At 40.9% G+C, this 21,138-nt stretch overlaps 1 protein-coding gene across 3 annotated transcripts in view; it reads right to left on the bottom strand.

The window, feature by feature from the left end:
- Positions 1 to 18,887, bottom strand: part of MYZAP (myocardial zonula adherens protein) — a 125,677-nt gene extending 106,790 nt beyond the window's left edge. For 2 of the 3 annotated variants that reach the window (XR_013215665.1, XM_077263820.1), the window contains exon 1: positions 18,048 to 18,887. Coding sequence is in view for 2 of the 3 variants with exons in the window: in XM_077263820.1 (XP_077119935.1) it covers positions 18,048 to 18,104 (57 nt within the window). In the remaining variant the exon portion in view is untranslated. The remainder of the gene's footprint in view (positions 1 to 18,047) is intronic. The other variant, XM_077263821.1, reaches the window with a different exon arrangement.
- Between the last annotated feature and the right edge of the window lie 2,251 nt (positions 18,888 to 21,138).

Raw genomic sequence — 21,138 nt, 5'->3', positions numbered from 1 at the left:
CTCTGGCGGAGAAAATTGCGCGGGAGCCCACGCCAATTTTTTCCGCCATTTAACCCTTTATTTTAGCAGCTACAGTGCCCAAATTTTGCACATACACACTATTAACATTAGTAGTGTGGAATATGCAAAAAAAATGGGGATATGAGATGGTTTACTGTATGTAAACCATGTCTCATATCATGTCGGGTTTGTGAAGGAGAAGGAAAAAGCCGGCAATTGAATTACCGACTTTTCACTAACACCGCTGCGTATTTCTCGCAAGTCACACTGCAGGTCCGTGTGGAATCCGTATTTTTCTCGCCCCCATAGACTTTCATTGGCGTATTATTAGCGCAATACGCTGACAAACGCAGCATGCTGCGATTTTGTACGGCCGTAGAAAGCCGTATAATACTGAACCGTAATATACGGCTGATAGGAGCAGCCCCATTGAGAATAATTGTGCCGTATGTAATGCGAGTTTTACGGACGTAGTTTCTGCGCTCTTACGTCCGTAAAACTCGCCAGTGTGACGCCGGCCATAGGGATAATGGCAATGGCTGGCGCATGCATACTGCTTTGTTGATGTTGTAGTACATTACTTCAATAAAATGGCGTTGAAGTCAGTGCATGCACATACTGCGATCTCCGATACCATTTTATTAAAAGAGACTTGCCATTCGGGCATAGAATGGGTTCAGTAGCTAGTACTTTATTTATTAGTTGCTGCTGCAGGATTGATATTTGCATTAATCAGGTTTACCTAAGGAAAACTGGCTTCTGACTGTATAATCTGTTTCTATGGGCATAAAGTACAAGCCGGAAAAAGAGCAAAATATACTTTATACAAGTTTTCCAATTAACTTTATGCATATTTTCAATGGAAATTTCTACAATATTTTAATTTTGCATTTCTTAAAAAAAATCTAAATATTGCTGTTTATAAAAGAAATACTCACCCAAAATATTTCATTCCAGGGCAGGAATTCAAGAGACACAATAGTATCTAGCTTACAGAAGATTGAATAAACAGATATCGAATGTTAAAAAGTAAAATAATATTTGTGGTCTGAAATGAGAAAGATTTGAAATATTCCATTGCACATACCGTACTTGTCATAGTCACACTGAGCAACACTAGGCAGAATGCGGTTTCTGTACTTGTCATGTCCCAGTAACAAACAGATCCCAGCCCCGCACTTTGACTTGCAAATCTCCCAGTGATGACACACAGTTCAATGTTCACGTGAATTTTACCTTTAGCAGCTAGCACTTACAGTTAATTATGGAGTTATATAATATCATGAAGCAGATGCTCTACTCTTTCTATCGGCTATAAGATACTAAATTGTTTTAACAAATGAAGACAAAAAATCAGCAAAAATATACAGTATATAAATAAAAAATGACGTTATAATTATTGTTAGTATTTAAGTATAGCTTTGTTTCTGGTTTCACAATAAGAGTTGGCAAAAGATTGGAACAGATTTTATGGAAAACTACCGTATATTAACCCCTTCACAGCATGGCCATTTTCCATTTTTTTAGTTTTTGTTTTTTCCTCCCCTTTTTCTAAGAGACATAATGTTTTTATTTTTCCATCCAAATAGCCATATGAGGGCTTATTTTTTGCGGGGGATTATTTACCATGTTCATTACACAGTAAAACTGACCCACCATTATGATTCTCCAGGTCAGTACAAGTAGGCAGATACCAAATATGCATAGTATTTTTTTATTTAAGTGGTAGAAAAAAATTCAGCTATTCATAAAAAAAAAAAACTTTCTTGTGTCACCATATTCTGAGACCTGTAATGTTTTCCTTTTGGGGATCTGGATGAGAGCTTATTTTTTTGCACCCTGAACAGACATTTTTACTGATACCAATTTGGGGTATATATGTTGTTATGATGATTTGTTATTGCATTTTAGCGCTGCCAGTTGCAGTGGCCAAAAAAAACAAAGTTCTGACGTTTCGATTGTTTTTCTCATTACACTGTTTACCGATAGGGTTAATTTATTTTATAGTTTGATAAATCGGACTTTACATGCACAGCAATGCCAGATATGTTTATTTTTTATTATTGTTTTATTTTTAATGGGGCAAAAAATAGGTAATTTTAACACTTGTGTTTTTTTTATTTTTTTTCATATTTTTTAAACTTTTATTTTTTATTTTACTATATTTAATAGTCTTCTTAAGGGACTTGACGTTGCAAGCACCCGATCACTTGTGCTATACATAGCAGGGCATGAGTACTGCTATGTATAGCTAATATCACGATCTCCTATGAATGCCAGCCACAGGCGACTCTCATAGGTGGATTGTAATTACAGGCACTGGGGTCTTCAGCAGACCCCCAGCTGTCATGACTACCCATCGGTGCCCCCAATCACGTTACAGGCAAGCCGATGGGCTTGTGGAATGATGTGCCCCCCCCCCCACGGAGCATGAAAAATGCTGCCGTCAGGGATTGAAAGCGGGATTTAACTCCAGCCACGGCTGTTAGAGGCACATGATGGCTGATGAAATGCGTGCTCGCATCAAACTCAGAGAGCCGGCTAATGACGTACTGGTATGTCATATGCCTGTTAGGGGTTAAAATTAGAGTTGAGCGATTTTTATCAAAATTCGGTTCCGATTACGATTGGTGGCAAATATTGTTTTTGCAATATTTGCCAAACACAGCCGAACGTCATTGGAGTAAATGGGAGTAGAAATGAACGAATATGTTCGGAATCGATCGTCAAACATAAATTCGACACGAATAAGGTACCAATATGGCACAAATATGGCATATTCAGATTCGGTGACCGATTCCAAACATTTTCATTCAACTGTAGTTAAAATGCTGTATCTTAACATGTCCATATTTCTCATCTTGAGTCTGGAGGTAATGCATACGTGCTCAGATATTTTTTTTTACCTGTGACACGTAGAAGCTCCTGATGGAAGGGTTTACCTAATGCAAATTCTTGTTGTGACAGCGAACAATATTGTCTCCAACTCCGGGAATATTCCCAACATTGTCTCATAAATAAAACCAATAGATGTGTATATTGTTTCCTAATGAAAGTTTGAAGGTAGAATCCATCTCATTCAAGTGCTAATATAGCAATAGCATATTACACTATTCAGGGACTTTCACCATTTATATAAGCTCCTGTACAGCAAAGTGGCTCACGTGTCTAATTTCCCTATGTCATACACACAGAGAGAACCAAATTCCCCTCCCTTTTTACATGTAGGAGCAAGCATGGTAAAAACTGTTGTTGGTTGGACTTGATCCCAGAGCCCCAGTGCTAAACACTAACACTGGTGGATGTCTGTGCTGACTTTGGTCTTGATAAAGCACAGTGGACCTACACCAGCAGATGACATGGCTCTCCAAACCATCACTGGTTGTGAAACTTCACACTAGACCTCAAGCAGCTTGTATTGTCTGTCTCTCCACTCTTCCTCCAGACTCTGGGACCTTGATTTCCATGGTCAAGTGTGAAGTATCCACAATCAGTGATGGTTTGGGGAGCCATGTCATCTGCTGGTGTAGGTCCACTGTGTTTTATCAAGACCAAAGTCAGTGCAGCCATCTACCAGGCAATTTTAGAGCACTTCATGATTCTCTCTGCCAACAAGCTTTTGCAGCTGCAGCGCCGATCAGCTGATCAACCGGCGTGATCCAGGAAGTCGGGTTCCCTCTGCAGCTTATCCGGCAAGCACTATAGCTGGCCGAATAAGAAGGAATCTGAACAAATTTGCTCAACTCTGCTTACCGTCAGTCTGGACTTGGCCCAGAAACTGATATTCGGCACGTCAGGTAGAATTGCAAGAAATGTTGAAAAATAAGGGTCAATAATGTATATAAAAGTGTAAAAAAGTAAGAAATGCTGATAATTGTACTCCAGTAACCATAAAAACATTTGACTAAGGCGGTGAGCACGTGATCCGGATGTAGCAGAATTTTGGATGCAGCGCATGTTCGCTGCGTCCAAAGCGCTGCCATCTATTGAACATAGGTGAATCCGCCTTTATTTACTGATCCGTGTGGATTCACTCCATCCAAAACATTCTCTTTGAGAAAAGCCAGAAATCTCTTTGAGACGCCAGTCTTTGCAAGAGATATTGACATGCTGTGGTCTGGAAAGACGCGCCGCATATCCATCTCCGCCGGTGATCCGCAAGCATCTGTGGACACATAGTGGACATGGGATCTCTTGAAATCCCATCCACTATGCTGTAATATCTGGTCGCTGCGGGTTTGCCGCTACATAAGTACACAGCATCAAACCAGGATCATGTGAGCATACACTAAAAGATCAAAAAACACTGAAGCAATAAACTTTGTGAAAAACAAAATTTGTGTCAGTCTCAAAACGTTTGCCCACCGCTGTACACAGACAGATAGAACTAAAACATTATTAATACTTCATAGCCCTCAAATCAGTTTACTGTCTCTGTTACACTGGTTACTTCAGTAGAATCGAATCTGTATTTGTCACAATATTTGTATTGTAAATTCACATAGATGAATAAAAATGAATAGAATACAGATAATTACTGATATGCTGTATATTCTAAGAAGAATAAGCACAGATATAGAGTATAAAGTAACACAGCTGTAAGCTTCATCTTACTGAACTGCTCAACACTTTGATCCTGACTGTTTATGTGCAGGAAATCCTTGTGCTCCTTCCCTTCTATACTTCCACAGAGCACACAGGAGTCCCGGAGACATGCCGAAGAATGTTGCCAGCCTGGAACAGCTCTCCTTGGTCATTTTCCTAAGCAATACATGATGTTAAAGGTACCGTCACACTCAGCGACGCTGCAGCGATATAGACAACGAGCCGATCGCTGCAGCGTCGCTGTTTAGGTCGCTGTAGAGACGTCAAACACAGCAGCTCCAGAACGATGCAGGAGCGATCCTGTGACGTAGCGGTGATGCACTTATCGTTCTCGCAGGTTGTTAGCTCCATGTAAAACATTGCTGACATCGTTGCTTTTGCTGTCAAACACGACGATACACGCCGACCTGACGACCAAATAAAGTTCTGGACTTCTAGCTCCGACCAGCGATATCACAGCAGGATCCTGATCGCTGCTGCGTGTCAAACACAACGAGATCACTAACCAGGATGCTGCAACGTCACGGATCGTTGTCGTTCTCGTTGTAAAGTTGCTGAGTGTGAAGGTACCTTTAGGACTGAATGTCTTCTAAGTACTATTGTAATACAGATTGTTTACTTAAGGGAACATTTAAAGGAGTTGTCCACTATTTTTTATATTTGTTACCTGTTCTCGGGATGACCTCTCCTATTTACTTCAATAAAGACAGAAGAGCGGACAGAACTCCAATCTATCAATCCAAGTGCACGCTTCGTGTTGGATAATCAAAGACAGACCACCACATAAGAGTAAAAATCTTAGAAGAAGGAGACAGCACTCCAAGCATTTTGCAAACAAGTGTAGTAGTCAAACATTTAGGCTACAACATTAGCTTTTCTCAAGCATGTTTCCGCAACTATCTACATGTTTCCAAATCAAACAGTCTTTTAAAAGAGAACGCTTGTAAAGAAATCAGGGCTTAAAGGGAACCTGTCAGCAGATTTTCCCATTATAAACTAAAGCTACCACCTTTAACTTCCCAAATTACTCTGCATATAAAAAAAATACTTTATATGATTTTTCCAAATCAATTGTTAATTGGTGTCATCCGGTCCAGTGGGTGTTGCTGGTGTTTGCCTGGCTCTATCCAATTAATCGTGTGTTCCTATCTTGATTGATGTGGATGATGCATCCTATGTCATCCACACAGCACTGAAAATCTTACACCTGTGCAGTTGAAGCACAGGCCTGCGCAGGTGCGCTTTGCTTTGTCCCTACTAGTGGATGTGCAGACGCGTTGTAGGACTTTGGTCTGTTCTTAGTAGGGCAGAGCACAGTGCACCTGCGCAGGCATGTGCTTCAACTGTGCAGGCGTGAGACTTACAGCGCTGTGTAGAGGATGTAGGATGAGTCGTTCACATCAAACCAAGGCAGGAAGACACAATTGTGGGGACAGATGAACCAATTTGTATATGGCATGGTAGACTTCTCAAACGCAATTTTTGTATATGCAGGGGGAGTTGGGGGCCTAAATAGATTTCTGGATTGTGACACAACACAGGTTAAAGTTGACAACTTTGGTTTATATTGGATTGGGAAGACCTTCTGACTGGTTCCCTTTAATCTGATGACCAGTTTAATTTTGGCTGGTAAATGATTGAAGGGTGAGGCTTAGTTAATGGGGCAGAGATTAGTCATCTTTTGTGTCATGCTCCAAACAGCCAGTTCTCTCTCAGCCATGCTCAGCATAATGGGGAGCGGGCAGATTTCTTACGTTACACAGAAACGATATTTTTTTATTCTTTGTTCATTATCTATAGTATGTTTTGTGTTTAATTTCCCTTCACAGAAGCAGTGCCAAATTAGTATATGGGCTGTGTTTGGTACCGTAGGTCAGCCTTGTCAGCCGAATATGGCTGAAGAGCAATAAAAGACGCAATTCATGAGCAGGAGTGACAGTGCCAAGAAATAAAAAAGCAAATCCTTTTTATGATCTTGCAGAATTACGCTAAGCTTAGAAACCATGGGAAACCCCAAAGGTCCAAAGGCTGATTTTATTAAATAGGAGAGTGAGTTTAATATCTTATCAGTCCTAACTCTCACACCCAACACGACCTGTAATTCCCTCTCCCAGAAAGCTTGGGAAACTACAAGATGAAATGAATACAGGAAAATACAGGGAAATCCTGGAGGAAAGCCTGCTGTAGTCTCCATCTGAACTGACATTTGGGAGAAGAATTATTTTGTAATACAACAACAATCCCTAACCTGAAGTTAAAGCTACACAGAAATGCACTAAAACATGGAGATAGCCAGATCTAAGCACTATTCTGAATATTTGGTGGTTCACCCATGTTCACACACAACAGTACCTAATCCATGTGTCCACATGTATACCTTCTATAGGCTCTATGCAGGACTGAATCAGTATGCACATGCTGATGACTGGAGCTGCACACATTTCTTTTCCAGACTGAAAGGGTCAAAGTCTTGGTTGTTGTGGTCCAAGTGCAGAGACCTCCACGAGTCTCTAGATGCAGAAGAATTACTTTCCCAAGAGCCGTGACTTTTAAAAAAGTTGAGTCCAGACTTAAGAAAATACATTTACACTAAATCCAATAGACTATATTTCTCTCATTAGATCTGTCAGTTATCAAACCATAGATCAAATTAACTTCTTCAGGGTACTGAGTTAACAATATGTAAACTGCGCACATGAGCACTTCCATTTTGTAAGTTTCAATGTTTAACTTAGGGACAAGGAGCAATTTTGACCATACATGTCCCCTGCGGGGAAAATGTAGTCTTACCTGCCCACCGTTCAGGGGGTCCTGAGCGAGATATCCCCTATATAACGTCCCGCTTTATAATGCTTTCTTCTATACACATGCAAACTCATTTACTGTATGTGCTCTGAATGGAGTAATCAGCTTCCAGACACTTCTGACAGAGGCTCATCTATTTTGAGAATAGGGGATCCCACAAGTTTCCAGTTCAACTTTCCTGATCATTATTTCTCCCGACGTAGGCCTATAAACATCAGAAGAACATGTCCTATACACCTCATCTTTCTATTCTATTTTTATTTGGAGAAAATGCATATATTTCACTTGTAATTTATTGGTATTCAGCAGGCATAAATCAGCCAATGCTTTACTGTAGCATTTGCTGATATTCTCCTTTTTGAAACAAATTACAGCATATACATTTTTATATTTTTTGTAATTAGCGCTCCATCTTGTTTTTGACATGCACGCAGACCATTTAAATTCTGGCTTCATTAAAGCATGAAATATGTGCTGATTATTTCATCTTGTGACAGAAATCTTATTCTGTAACAAGAAATTTTGTAGACAATTGAAATATTCATTAAGACATTCACTGAGCCTCTGTCCTCCCATGACATTGAGCACAGTGCAGAGCAGATGATCATGGCAGCTGACGTTCCGTACAATCACTTGATTTACCATCACAAGTCTTCATTAATCTGCCCAATAGTTATGGTTAGATAATTTGCAGATTTAAAATCTGAAAAAGATTATTTTTCTAGGCTTTGAAAGTAATTCAGAAAATTAACCCAATAGGGTATATTTACTGGTAATTTGCGTCTTTTGAAGCACGATTACCGTTGAGCGACATGGCTTGGAATAAAGTTATTAGTTACAGCAGTAGACAAGACGCTGCAAAGTCGAAGTCATGAGTAGACATGAGAGAACATAGTCGGCTCCCTCCTTATGTGGCTCGCTAATGGAGCTTACTGAATAGCTGCAGCGTTAACCCGGATGCCTGGATTTCTCCCGATAATCATGCAAATTGCCTCTTCTGAGAAAAAGAGGACTTAACCTCAGAAGAGGCAATTTGCATATTTAAATTCCCAGAGGAGCATTGTACGATAATCAGGTGTCCGGCGCCGCAGCTGCATGTGTTGTGGCTGTGTGACAGTCGCAACACATGTATGGAGAGCCTGTGTGTTGTGAATGTCACACAGCCGTGACACATGCAGCTACGGAGCCGGACACCTGATCATCAGGAGGGATCCAGGTATCCGGGTAAACGCTGCAGCTATTTGGTAAGTTCCATTAGCGAGCTGAATAAGGAGGGAGCTGACAATGTTCGCTCATGTCTAGTCAGGAGAACTGAGAACTTTTTACATGACCCCATATGCTTTACAGAATGATTCAATAATAATGTAACCTATTCTTTCCTATCTCTACCAATGCTTCTCATCTCAATCCCTTCTGAGGCAGAAAAGTGGAGATCTCTACAGATTTTTAACAGTTCTACATTGTTAAACTGTTTCTCTCATGTACCCCGACATGCATCTTTCAATATCAGACTGTTTTTTTTACTGGTATAGCCCCTTAACAGAACTATTCAGGATTTAAGCATTAAAGGTACTGTTCGGCTTTAGGCTACAAATCTGCAGTCACTCTATGAATCTTCACATATTGCGTACTGCGCACTGTGAGAGTTCTCAGGTGCTGGGAGCAGTCGGTCATATTACCGTAAGTAGGCGAATTGCATACTTCCAGTCACATTCAGACTAGACGTGTCCAGCCTCGCTCAATACCCTTGCACGTCTAGTCAGCACTTGGCCGCATGTACTGATATTGTATACCTGCGATCATGGGCCCGCTGCTCTCAGCATCGAAGAATCTTCACAGCACAAAAAAATGCCCCCTTTTATTAAAAATAAGCTCTGGAGGCAGATTCTCATGCACATCAGTTTCCGAACCATTACCCTGAACAGCTCATTTACATATTAGAAAAGCTTGGATTTCTTTGGAATAAGACATCGGATCACAGATATCAAGGTATCATTTTATTCATCTTCCTATGACCTAAATGCCCATATAGACAGCTTAGGAGGGTTGATCCTACTGAGAGATTCTCTTTAAATACAAAAATTCTACAGACATCCACCTGCCAGTTGCTGAAGAAGGCAAAGAATAGTATTCTATAACACTAATATTACTCTGCCAGCTCTGGTAGCAACTGCCACCTGAATAAAAAGAAATTTGGAATTCAAACTGTCCGCTCCTTTTCTCCCCCAACATGTATTAATGTCAGGGGGCCCCTATACACAAGTCGACGGGTTCATCTAACTTTTAATCTAATGTAAATAGGGGCTTTAAAATTAAGAGGAGTGCAAAAATAGTTCTCATAAAAACAAAAGTTAGAAATAAAGTATGTTAACAATTTTATTTAAGTAGAGAAAAGTTTAAGAGCACTGGTGAAAAAGAATTGTTTGGAATTACAAGTCAACTTGAATGCAATAGGTTTGTGCAGACTGTCAGTTTATATTTACATATCACTTACATGAAGTTCTAAAGAAAAATAAAGCACAAGTGTGTTAGTGTGTAGTTTTACAAAGCTTCAAGTCAATATTTATTCTCCTTCTTATGTTGTTCATGAACTCTTCTCAAACTTATTAGCCTAGAGGCTCGAAATTTTGCTAGGTGCTTACTGCCATTTGTTAATTTTTTTACACATATTTTTTCTGAACTATTTATTATTTTTTACATGCAATATAGAAATTAGAACAAAAAAAACATTGTGCACAGAACACAATCTACATTTGTGGCATCTTCAAACACCAAATTCCATAAGCTTAGAATGTTCCCAATCAGTTTGGCTCAGATGTATAAAGTAAATGCTACTCTGAAACTAGTCTGTGGGATACATCTGGATAGGTTAAGCATGGGTATGCACTTGCACACAAAAATATACCCTGTACAGCCTTATCACTATATAGTCAGTACTCCTTCTTAGGATGATCCATACTATTATAATGCTGCATTAGCTTATGGTCTTGTAATGTTGTGCCTAGTCTGTCAGGATGGTGGGAAAGTGGTATCCACAGCAGAGTCAGGATGATGGGAAGCTGTTTTCCATTGCAGGGACAGCATACACAGCCATTGTCACCAGTAGGCAGAGTGCCCAGAATGCAGGTAAGGCACTGCCTTCTGGAACCATCATCCAGCGGGATGATAGAACCAGTTATGGACTCAGAGCAGGTTCCAAAGGGTTCCAGTGTGGTTGGGGCCTTTAGTCAAGGCGGCTATGCATTCAGATGCCTATCAAGATGTATTGAGGGACCTCGCAGAGAAGCCCATCTCCGAATCCAACAATGAGAGAGTATTCTGGGACCAGGGGAGGTTGTACCGGGAGACTCTTCCCTGTAACCCCCCAACTGGAGTGGTTGAGGGAAAGACAGCTGGTCATGCCCTCTCGATTTAGAGAGGGGTTGTTGCGGATTGCCCATGAGAGTCCATTAGCTGGACACTTGGGGGCCCGGCTATCCCACCACTTCTACTATTACTTACTGATCTTTTTGCATTGCATTGCTGCCCCCACTGCAGTAGGGCAATGACCCCAAACATACAGATGATGTCATTAAGAATTAGCATCAGCATAAAAAAAGACAAGGTGTTCTGGAAGTGATGTTATGGCCCCCACAGAGACCTGATCTCAACTTCATCGAGTCTGTCTGGGATTTTATGAAGAGACAGAAGGGTTTGCACGGAAGATCTGTATTAAGTTCTCCAACATGTTTGGAACATCCTTCTTGCTTTTCCCTAAAAAACTGTGTGCAAGTGTACCTAGTAGAATTGATGCAGATTTGAAGATAAAGGGCAGTCACAATTAACTTTGATTTGATTTAGATTTTTCTTCTGTTCTTTCACTTTGCATCTTGTTAATTAATACAAATAAGCTACACCTGCCTAAAACATTTGCACATTACGGTATATCTTGCATGTTGTTCTATTTTGGTGGGGTAGCTATTTGGATTCATTCCCAATTATGGCTTAAACCTATACCTGTAGTAACCCCTTCACCACCGCACCTGTTTTTACCTTCCTGACCAAGCCAAATCTTACAATTCTGATCAGTGTCACTTTGTATGGTAATAACTCTGGAACTCTTCAATGCATTCCAGTGATTCTGAGACTGTTTTTTTTCATGACACATTGTACTTCATGTTAGTGGTAAATTTAGGCTGATATTTTTTGCATCTACCGTATTTTCCGGCGTATAAGACGACTGGGCGTATAAGACGACCCCCCAACTTTACCAGTTAAAATATAAAATCTTCTTAAAAGTCGGGGGTCTTCTTATACACCCTATGTCGTCTTATAGGGCCGGTGAATATGTGCCTTTTGGGGGGGGGGGGGGGGAGTGATCCTGATGACGAGGGGGCGTCTCACAGGAAAGTGAGTATCCCCCATTACCTTATCGTAGCGGTGCAGCGTGGGGGTCTCAGTGCTGGGAGTGGCGGCGGCGGCTGCTGTGCTCTGGTGCGGCGGCTGCTGTGCTCTGGTGCGGCGGCTCCTCTTCTGTGTGGGGCCTCTGTGCTGTGCGGTGGCGGTGGCGGCGGCATATCTTTATCCAGTTGGGGCTCCTCCGGCATCTCCTTAGCCCTGGAGGCCCCGCCGCAACTCCATCGGTGCAATGCAGCGGCCATTTTCCCGGAGGCAGCTCAATAGGTGCGATGCGGTGGCCTCCGGGAAAATGGCCGCTGCTCAGATTCAGATCTCGTCCCGAAATCTCGGGACACGAGATCTGAATCTGAGCAGCGGCCATTTTCCCGGAGGCCACCACATTGCACCGATGGAGTTGCGGCGGGGCCTCCAGGGCTAAGGAGATGCCGGAGGAGCCCCAACTGGATAAAGATACGCCGCTGCCGCCGCCACCTCACAGCACAGAGGCCCCACACAGAAGAGGAGCCGCCGCACCAGAACACAGCAGCCGCCGCCGCTCCCAGCACTGACACCCCCACGCTGCACCGCTAGGATAAGGTAATGGGGATTACTCACTTTCCTGTGAGACGCCCCCTCGTCATCAGGATCACTCCCCCTCCCCACCCACCATATACACCGGCGTACAAGTCGATTCCCGGCGTATAAGACGACCCCCGACTTTTAAGAAGATTTTCGGGGGTTAAAAAGTCGTCTTATACGCCGGAAAATACGGTATTTGTGAAAATATCGGAATTTTGACACACATTTTGAAAATTTAGCAATTTTTATTCTTAAGCCTTTAAACCAGGTAGTTAGATCACACAAAATAGTTGATAAATAACATTTACTACATGTGTACTTTACAGCATTTTGAAACATATTTTTTTATTGTTAAGAAGTTAGAAGGGTTAAAAGTTAATCAGCAATATCTCAATTTTCCAACAAAATTTACAAAACCAATTTCTGTAGGGACCACATCACATTTGAAGTGATTTTGAGGGGTCTAAATGACAGAAAATACCCAAAAGAGACACGATTTTAAAAACTGTACCCCTCAAAGTGCTCAAAACCACATTAAATAAGTTTATTAACCTTTCAAGTGCTTTACACGAATTAAAGCAATATGGTTGGTAAAAAAATACAATTTTACTTTTTTCCCACAAAAATGTTGATTTAGCTTCAAATCTTGCACTTTTCACAAGGGTAATAGGAGAAAATGGACAGTTTGTTGGGCAATTTCTCCTGAATACGGCAATATCCCATATGTGGTGGAAAACTACTCTTTGGGTGCACGGCAGGGCTTGGAAGGGAAGGAGCACCATTTGACTTTTGGAGTGAAAAATTGACTGGAATAGATAGCGGACACAGTGTTGTGTTTGGAGAGCCCCTGATGTGCCTAAACAGCAGAAACCCCCACAAATGACCCCATTTTGGAAACTGCCCCCTCGAAGAATGCATCTAGTGGTGTGGTGAGCAACTTGATCCTTCAGGTGCTTCAAAGAATTTTATAACATTGTGTCCCGAAAATACAAAAAAAAATACATTTTTCCCATAAAAATGTTATTTTTGCACCAAATTTTTCCTTTTCACAAGCATAATGTGAGAAGATAGACCATACAGTTTATTGTGCAATTTCTCCTGAGTATGCCAATACCCCATATGTGTTGGAAAACTACTGTTTGTGTGCACGTCAGGGCTGGGAAGGGAAGGAGCGCCATTTGACTTTTGGAGTGCAAAATTGACTGGAATAGATTGTGGATGCCATGTCACATTGAAGAGTCCCTGACATGCTAAAACAGCAGAAACCCCCACAAGTGACTCCATTTTGCAAACTGTACCCCTTGAGGAATTTACCTAGGTGTGTACTGAGCATTTTTAACCTTCAAGCAATTGACAGAAATGTATAACATTTAGCTGAGTATATGGAAAATTACCATTTTTCCCACTAAAATGTTGCTTTGGCCCCAAGTTTTTAATTTTCTAAAGGTATAGTTGGAGAAAATGAATAGTACAATTTGTTACACAATTTCTCCTGAGAACGCCAGTACCCCATATGTGGTCAAATATCCGGCAGCGATCATGAGAGCACTGCTGCAGTGCCCACAGGATCGCCAAGACGTATATTTATGTCTTTTCACGGGAACCCCTTTCTGACCATAATGTAAATGTATGTCAAATGTTGTGAAGGGGTTAAAATTGCTTGCTTGCATGTATCCTCTAAAGCAGTGATTGTCAAATTAAGACTGTCTAACAGGATATGATTTTAGGATTTGCTTAGTAGTGATCATTCAGCCATCAGCTGTCTAACGTGTATGACTATCTTAAGAAAATCAGTTCTATCAACGAAGGTTTTCCTTAGGCATTAGCCTTTATGGATTGGTTGGTATCATGTGACAGTGTAGCTAGTATGAATTTATGCTATATGACTAGCATTATGTGAGCATTATTGCTAATATGTGTTCAATGTGGCATGTATTAGATATAGGCAATGATTAGTTATCTGTAGTCAATATTTCTGATAATCTCTGGGCAGTAGCTGGTAATATATAGAGCTGGTTTACTGCGAGTTGCATTTTGTGGCATTGTGGCTGGTAATTTGTGGCACTGCAAGTGGAATTTTCTATGCAGTTTGGCTGGTATTATGTAAAGACTGCAGCTGCCATTATAGTTGAACAATGACTGATGCAATGTGAACAAGGTTAACTGGACAGTATGGTTTGTGTTATACGGGCAGAATTACAGGTTTTATGTGGACATCATGGCTAACGTAAGAGTAGGTCTGTACTTAAGACAATGACTATTTGCTAGGCTATAAGCGGATAACAGTGTGTCCTGTGGATGGGTCCCACCAATAACACATATTCTGTAAGGATAATGTGTGCAAACTGTAAAGCGCTGCGGAATATGTTAGCGCTATATAAAAATAAAGATTATTATTATTATTATTATTATTAAGGGAACCCAGTAGTAATGTTAATGTGATGTTGCCTGTTGGACCATTGAAGGAGAAATTCCACAGTCTATTATTATAATTTGGATGTCTACGGTGCACAGATGTGCCAAGTCTTCTTTGTAGCAGTTTTCTGCTTTTACTAAGAATTGAGGGTCCTAATCAAGATACTCCACTGTATTCACTCAATGACGATGTGTTTTCATAAATCAAACAGCTGAAGAATGGAAAATATTGGCTATATGTAGCACAGATAACATTTTATTTGTGATACACATAGCCAAACATAGAGATTTTACACCATTTCAAAATGTATTTCTGAGTGTGAACAATATGGAGTATATTTTACATTTTATAAATGTTAATTGACATGTAATATGCTATGTTCAGAAGTAATCATATACGAATAAAAACCCAAATATAAATCCATCGTCATACTGAAAAAATGAATCAACATAGATGGTAAATTTCATATTTATGTGTATTAATTTGGACATTTACATGTGAGTTTTGTACACGTAATTTGCTCATAATTTGAGTCATCAGAGTGATTGTCTACACAGCGATCCAGCAATCCCACATTCCTAAATGAAATATGTGTGCCTGACAGGTATTTATCAGGTGATAGGACACGTTACAAGTGGAGGAAACAAGCTGTCACAGACATGATTTGTCAACATCCCTACGAGCTATTTCAAGAAAGCTGAACTGTAGAAGGAGACATTGGGGAACATTTTTAAAAAACTGAAGACATGTTTTTGATCTGAAATAGCAAAAGCATATGTGTCACATTTATAGAGAATGGGTTCTGCATGTTATCCTTCTTTCAGTTTGTGGAGGTGATTTATTTAGTACAAAATATGCATCAAATTATAAACCATACAGAATAGAAAACTGATGTAAATTCTTTAGTAAGCCTCCTCCTTTGTGTTCCCGTGATAAGATTTCCTTTTCGTTTCTGCATTATAATCCCAACACCCAGACCCTACAAGTTTCTTCTGAAGCAAAACTTTGATCACTATAGGGACTTAGAGAGATATAGAAAACAACTAACACATTCTCATTCTAGTAACATTTTACTACACTACATTCTATGATAGTGAACAACCAAAAAAAGCTCATGGTCTCAGTGCAATACAGTAGTTACAAAAACAATAACGGTGAAGGTAGTGTGTGAAGTGTTAGGCCGGGTTCACATTGCATTAACAGCAGCCCGTTCAACACATGCGTTAATGGGCTGCTGTTAACGCAAGTGTCGGCATTCCATCGCGCTAGCGCAGATAGAGCTAGCAGATGCTCTATCTGCGCTAGTAGTGACGGACCCGGAAACGCTGCAGCCCATGTCCCAGGGTCCGTCACTCAATGATGGCACATCGCTAGTGCACGCCCATTGTGGGTGTGCACTAGCGATGCGTCCGACATAGGAATTAATGGTAGCGCTAACGGACTGCGTTACACCGCGTTATGCCACGGTGTAACGTAGTCCGTCTAACGGAGGCCTGCAACGCTATGTGGACCCAGCCTTAGAGAAATACTGTACTAATAGGTAATGGACAGTCACCTCGGGGTCTTAAAGAAGCACTCCCATGAAGATTTTTTATTAATAAATCTGTGTATTTATACATGTATTTTAGTGCGACTGTGTTATTATACTCACCGTCATCTCCTGTGTCTAATGCTGTTCTACTACTCTTCTCAGTAATGTCACCGCTCTTCAGACTCTCTGAGTCACGCTGCGCTCTGCGTGACCCAGAAGTGACTTCTACAGTTAAAGTCTATGGAGCGTCAGAATGAAGCTCCATAGACTTACATTGTAAAACAGGCCTCCCCTTCACGCATAGAGCATAGAGTGAGCCGGAACATCTGAAGTGTGGTGATGTCACTGAGAAGAGGAGAAGAATGGTGCTGGATCCCGGAGAGAGCAGCCGTAGGGGAGTATATTAACGTATACACACTACATTACATAAATAGATTAAATATAAAAAAATTCTTCATGGCAGGGCTTCTATAAGGTACCCAGAGATGCACCTGCCACAAAAGAAAACACCAGTAATGTAGCCAGAACCTGGTAAGGAGGAGGGAGACAAAAACAGATTTTCCATTGGTACCTGGGAGCCACCTCTCATGATTTTCTTAACAGTTCTCACAACAGTATCTAATTCATAAAATGGCTACATTATTGCATAATTATAAAATTATTATCTATTGCATATTTTAAACATGAAAGCAAGGAGATGAACATTAATGTAGCTTGTTATTTGTAGACCATTGGACAATCTCTTCTTAGGCTGAAGCAGCTGAGCACTTTGGGAACAGGTTCTTCCACCCCAGCGATGGGCTTTAAACCCAGTGTTAGCTCAATGCAGCCACTGTATACTCAATGTAGCAGTAAATGGCAACCATGGAAATCGATGGCTGACAATATAACACATGCCTATACTGAGACCACCACAGCTCTTCACAGAGACTCTCTTCTCTAGTTTATAGAGCGGGCTTTTTCTGTGGCAGACCTTTTCAATGTTGGCCATGTGCAATTAAATGTTCTCATAATTTGCAGAAAAAAAGATTCTAAATCACTTACACTTGCTAACTTATCTTCTGCAACAGCTTAATCATCAGATGAGAGTATGAGGACTAGGGGAACAGTATGGTCTGATGACATCCTTGTAGATTGTAAGCTTGCGAGCAGGGCCTTCACTCCTCCTGTAACTGTTCAACTGTCTTACCTTGTATTGAATTTATTGTTTGTATATGTTACCAATTAATTATAAAGTGCTGCGGAATATGTTGACGTTATATGAATAAAATTATTTCTATTTATTCTGGGTGTCCATGGACAGAATTTACGTGTGTAGAACTCTATGGGCAGCTTGGTGGCTCAGTGGTTGGCAGTTTTGCCTTGAAGCTCGGGGGTCTTGCTTAGAGTTTGTAAGTTCTCCCAGTGTTATCTAATTTTGTTTCTATAAAACTGATCATGTGAGTTTGTGAGATTAATAATTAGCTTGTGAGAACTATTTGGGGACAGAGACCGATAAGAGTGATGACAGTATCCGCACTGTGGACTATGTTGATGCCATATAAGTAGCATATATACATGTGTGTGTATGTGTTTGTATATATTTACTCCGCATTAATTTCTGATAAAGTGTTATGACATGGTGTCGCATCTTTTAAACTGTGACCTTTTAATGACGCCTAACCAAGAATTAAATATGATTATTATGTAATCCAGGAATTTACAGAATACGTATCTCAATTCATCTATACTCACTGATTTCTGGGAAGTCTCTGAGGTCGTCACAGTTGACGCTGTTTTATATCGCATCATCTTGTTTAAGTCCAGATAGTCCAACAAGTGACCCGAATGTCTGATTCTTGTATCTTAGTGCCTGCTCAGTTGCTCCTCACATCTGTAAACATGTCCAAGAGTTCCAGAGACTGTCTGAGAAAGGATTTTCGCAGTGATCAGTGGAAGTCCTGTTAAATCCTTCTCCACCCCTTTCCTGCTGCTGTAGATGTCTTCAACCAGTAATCCTCAGTACACAAGTGTCAGCCCTTTACTCGGCGTAGTAGACAACTTCCCAGCCTGTGTTAATGCCTCGAACTCTGAGCACCTGCACGGACCACTGTCATGTTGCCAAGAAACACTCTTGCGTTGTTTTTTCTCCAGGTCACCTCACGTGGAGTTTCCTACTCGACTTGTCAGGCAGCATTCATATTAGATCCTTACCTGGACATACGCATGTGGCAGTCAGCGACGACACCCTCCCCGCACGAGGGTGGGGCCTTGTCGTAACAATCCTTCATAATTATTAACATCTTCAATGCCGAACACTGTCTGAGAGTTTCATCCGGAGGTTTACATTCATTCTGGCTCTTTAGCAACTTCTAGTGGTATTAAAAGTCTTAGAATATGTAAAGCTGGCCACAAACAATTTTATTTTGTTTTTTTTTAAGATTTTACCTTCACTATTGCACCCTTAAGGTTTTTTTAAGTGGTTTTTTCATGCATTTATTTTTTTCTACATTGATGTTTATATTTTCTTCTTTTACATATTTTATATTATTATTATTATTATTATTATTATTATTATTATTATTGTCATCGAGGTAAATTCAGATGTGGAAGTTTCCTGACACACAACAGGTCACACAGGCACACCCTTAGAGAAGTTGACAAGGGATGCGGAGCATGCAGGCAGCACTAAAGGGCAAACAAGCACAGTACACAGCGACAGCTGATAGTACAGGCAGATCCTGTTACCAGACCTTCCTCACACACAGGGAGGTGGAGTGTTCGCCACAGCTGTCACACACAGGCCAACCTCAACCCTTTGTTTGCCAGAAACCACCGTATCGTAATGGTTAAATGCCTCCCATAATGTGAGAAGTACTTGCAAAAAGAACAGAGAGCGCATTGTACATCATTACACAACTCAATGACAGCGGCAGTACATGACAGTAGACAGTATGCACTGATATGCGATTTATTGTCAGGGTGTGGACCCATCCAGAAATATTTTTCTGCAATTCATTATTAGCAATGATTACCTACGTGTAAGGGATCTTATCTATACAGGGTTGGTCGTTACTGATGACCTGATGTGTAGTGGAAGCACAGCAATTCGATTATGTCCGGCCGCTCATCACTGCCTCTGTTATTACACGGAGATTAGGAAGTTATGTGAATGCATTTTTATCTATTCCCATTCCGAAATGATGTCCTAAAGGTCGATCTGTGATGTCCCCAATATAAAGGGTGAAAAAAAAAACAGGATGTGATGCTGAATTTGGGGAATTATAGTTTTTTATGATCTGATTTAATATTTCTATGCAGATGCTGCCAGAACTGATAAAAACTATGTGCCCTGCTTCTCCCATGCACATGGAGTTGATTGACATTTCTCTCTACATATAAACTTATGCAGGAAAAGTTGTCAATCACTCTGTGTTTGCGAGGCAAGCAGGATTTACAGAATGTCTCTTGGAGCACTGGCAGCATTGCGTTTACATGAAAATACTGAATTAAAAGGATCCTGTCACCATGAAAATACAGTTCAGTCTGCAGGCACCATGTTATAGAGCAGGGGATGCTGAGACAATTAACATATTGTTTTATTGGAGTGGATTCAGTACAACCTGTGTTCTCATCATTTAATCCTTTGCTCTTTCTGGGATTTTCAGTCCAGTGGGTGGTCCTATCAATGACTGACAGCTTTCTCTGTTAAGCATGTGCTCAGGGAGCTGTGAGTCACTGATAGGACCGCCCACTGGACTGAAGATCCCAAAAGAGCAGAGGATTAAAGGATTAAAACACAGATTATACTGAATATTTTCTCCCAAAACTGTATATCAATCTTCTCAGCTCACCCCAGCTCCATAACCTGGTGCCTGCAGTTTGGACTGGTTCTCTTTAAATCATTGTTATATGTCCTCAAGACAGCCTCTCATTTTTTAGCTTCCCTTACATAGGTTAGCATAGGAGACTTCATAGCTCCACTGTAAATATCAGGATATTTGTCTATGTCTGGGAATTTAAAGCCAATCTAATGTAACATTTAAATGTTCTCTATCCAGGAGTGAAATCTTCATTGTTTAGGTCACATTCCCTTTGTATGATTAAGATCAGGTTCTTCATTTATTAAAAACATTTTAGAACAACTACTCTTAATTCCTAAACTGTAATGTGTACAGGTCTACTCTTTGTCCTGAGACATGTTCAGTGACCTCCACTGAATTAGGTTCCAGCATCAACTAGTGCCCTTGCCAATAAATTGTCATCCACAGTAAGTGCCCATATAATATTCCAAGCCACAGTTTGTGTTCTAAGAAACTCCCAGCCAGTTCCCGAAGTTAATGTGCCTGTGATGACTCAGCTGTTGGGTGACCCGGGACCAGGGGCTCCTTCCCTGTCCCTAGTACTAAGGGGCACCATAGCTCGCCCTATTCCCTGAGAAACTTCTGAAGGTGAAGATGCCGTCACCCTTGCCTTATCTCCTGAGTCAGCCCTCCGTCTGTTCTCTTCCCGCACCCAGGGAAGAGGGGCACTACCGTGCACCTCAGTACACCAACCCGACAAACAAGGCTTCACAAACAAGGGATACAAAGTGTTCACTCACATATAACAGAGGAATGGACTGGGGAGTGGAAGGTAGGAAAAAAACAAAGTAGAGGAGGGAAGGGAATTACCACACTTACAAACCACACAACAATCACAGATAACTCCTCCAAAACTCCCTCTCATAGGAACATCTCTCCTCCTAAGCCATGCAGCAAAAGTTAGCTCTGACATGGATTTGAATCAGGACCCAGATTATAAAGGGGATGGGAGTGGCTAACAACTGAGCTCAGAGTTTCCAACT

This window comes from Ranitomeya variabilis, chromosome 5 (assembly GCF_051348905.1).
Source record: "Ranitomeya variabilis isolate aRanVar5 chromosome 5, aRanVar5.hap1, whole genome shotgun sequence".
Taxonomy (NCBI): Eukaryota; Metazoa; Chordata; class Amphibia; order Anura; family Dendrobatidae; genus Ranitomeya; species Ranitomeya variabilis.
This window is presented reverse-complemented; position numbering and strand designations above follow the sequence as displayed.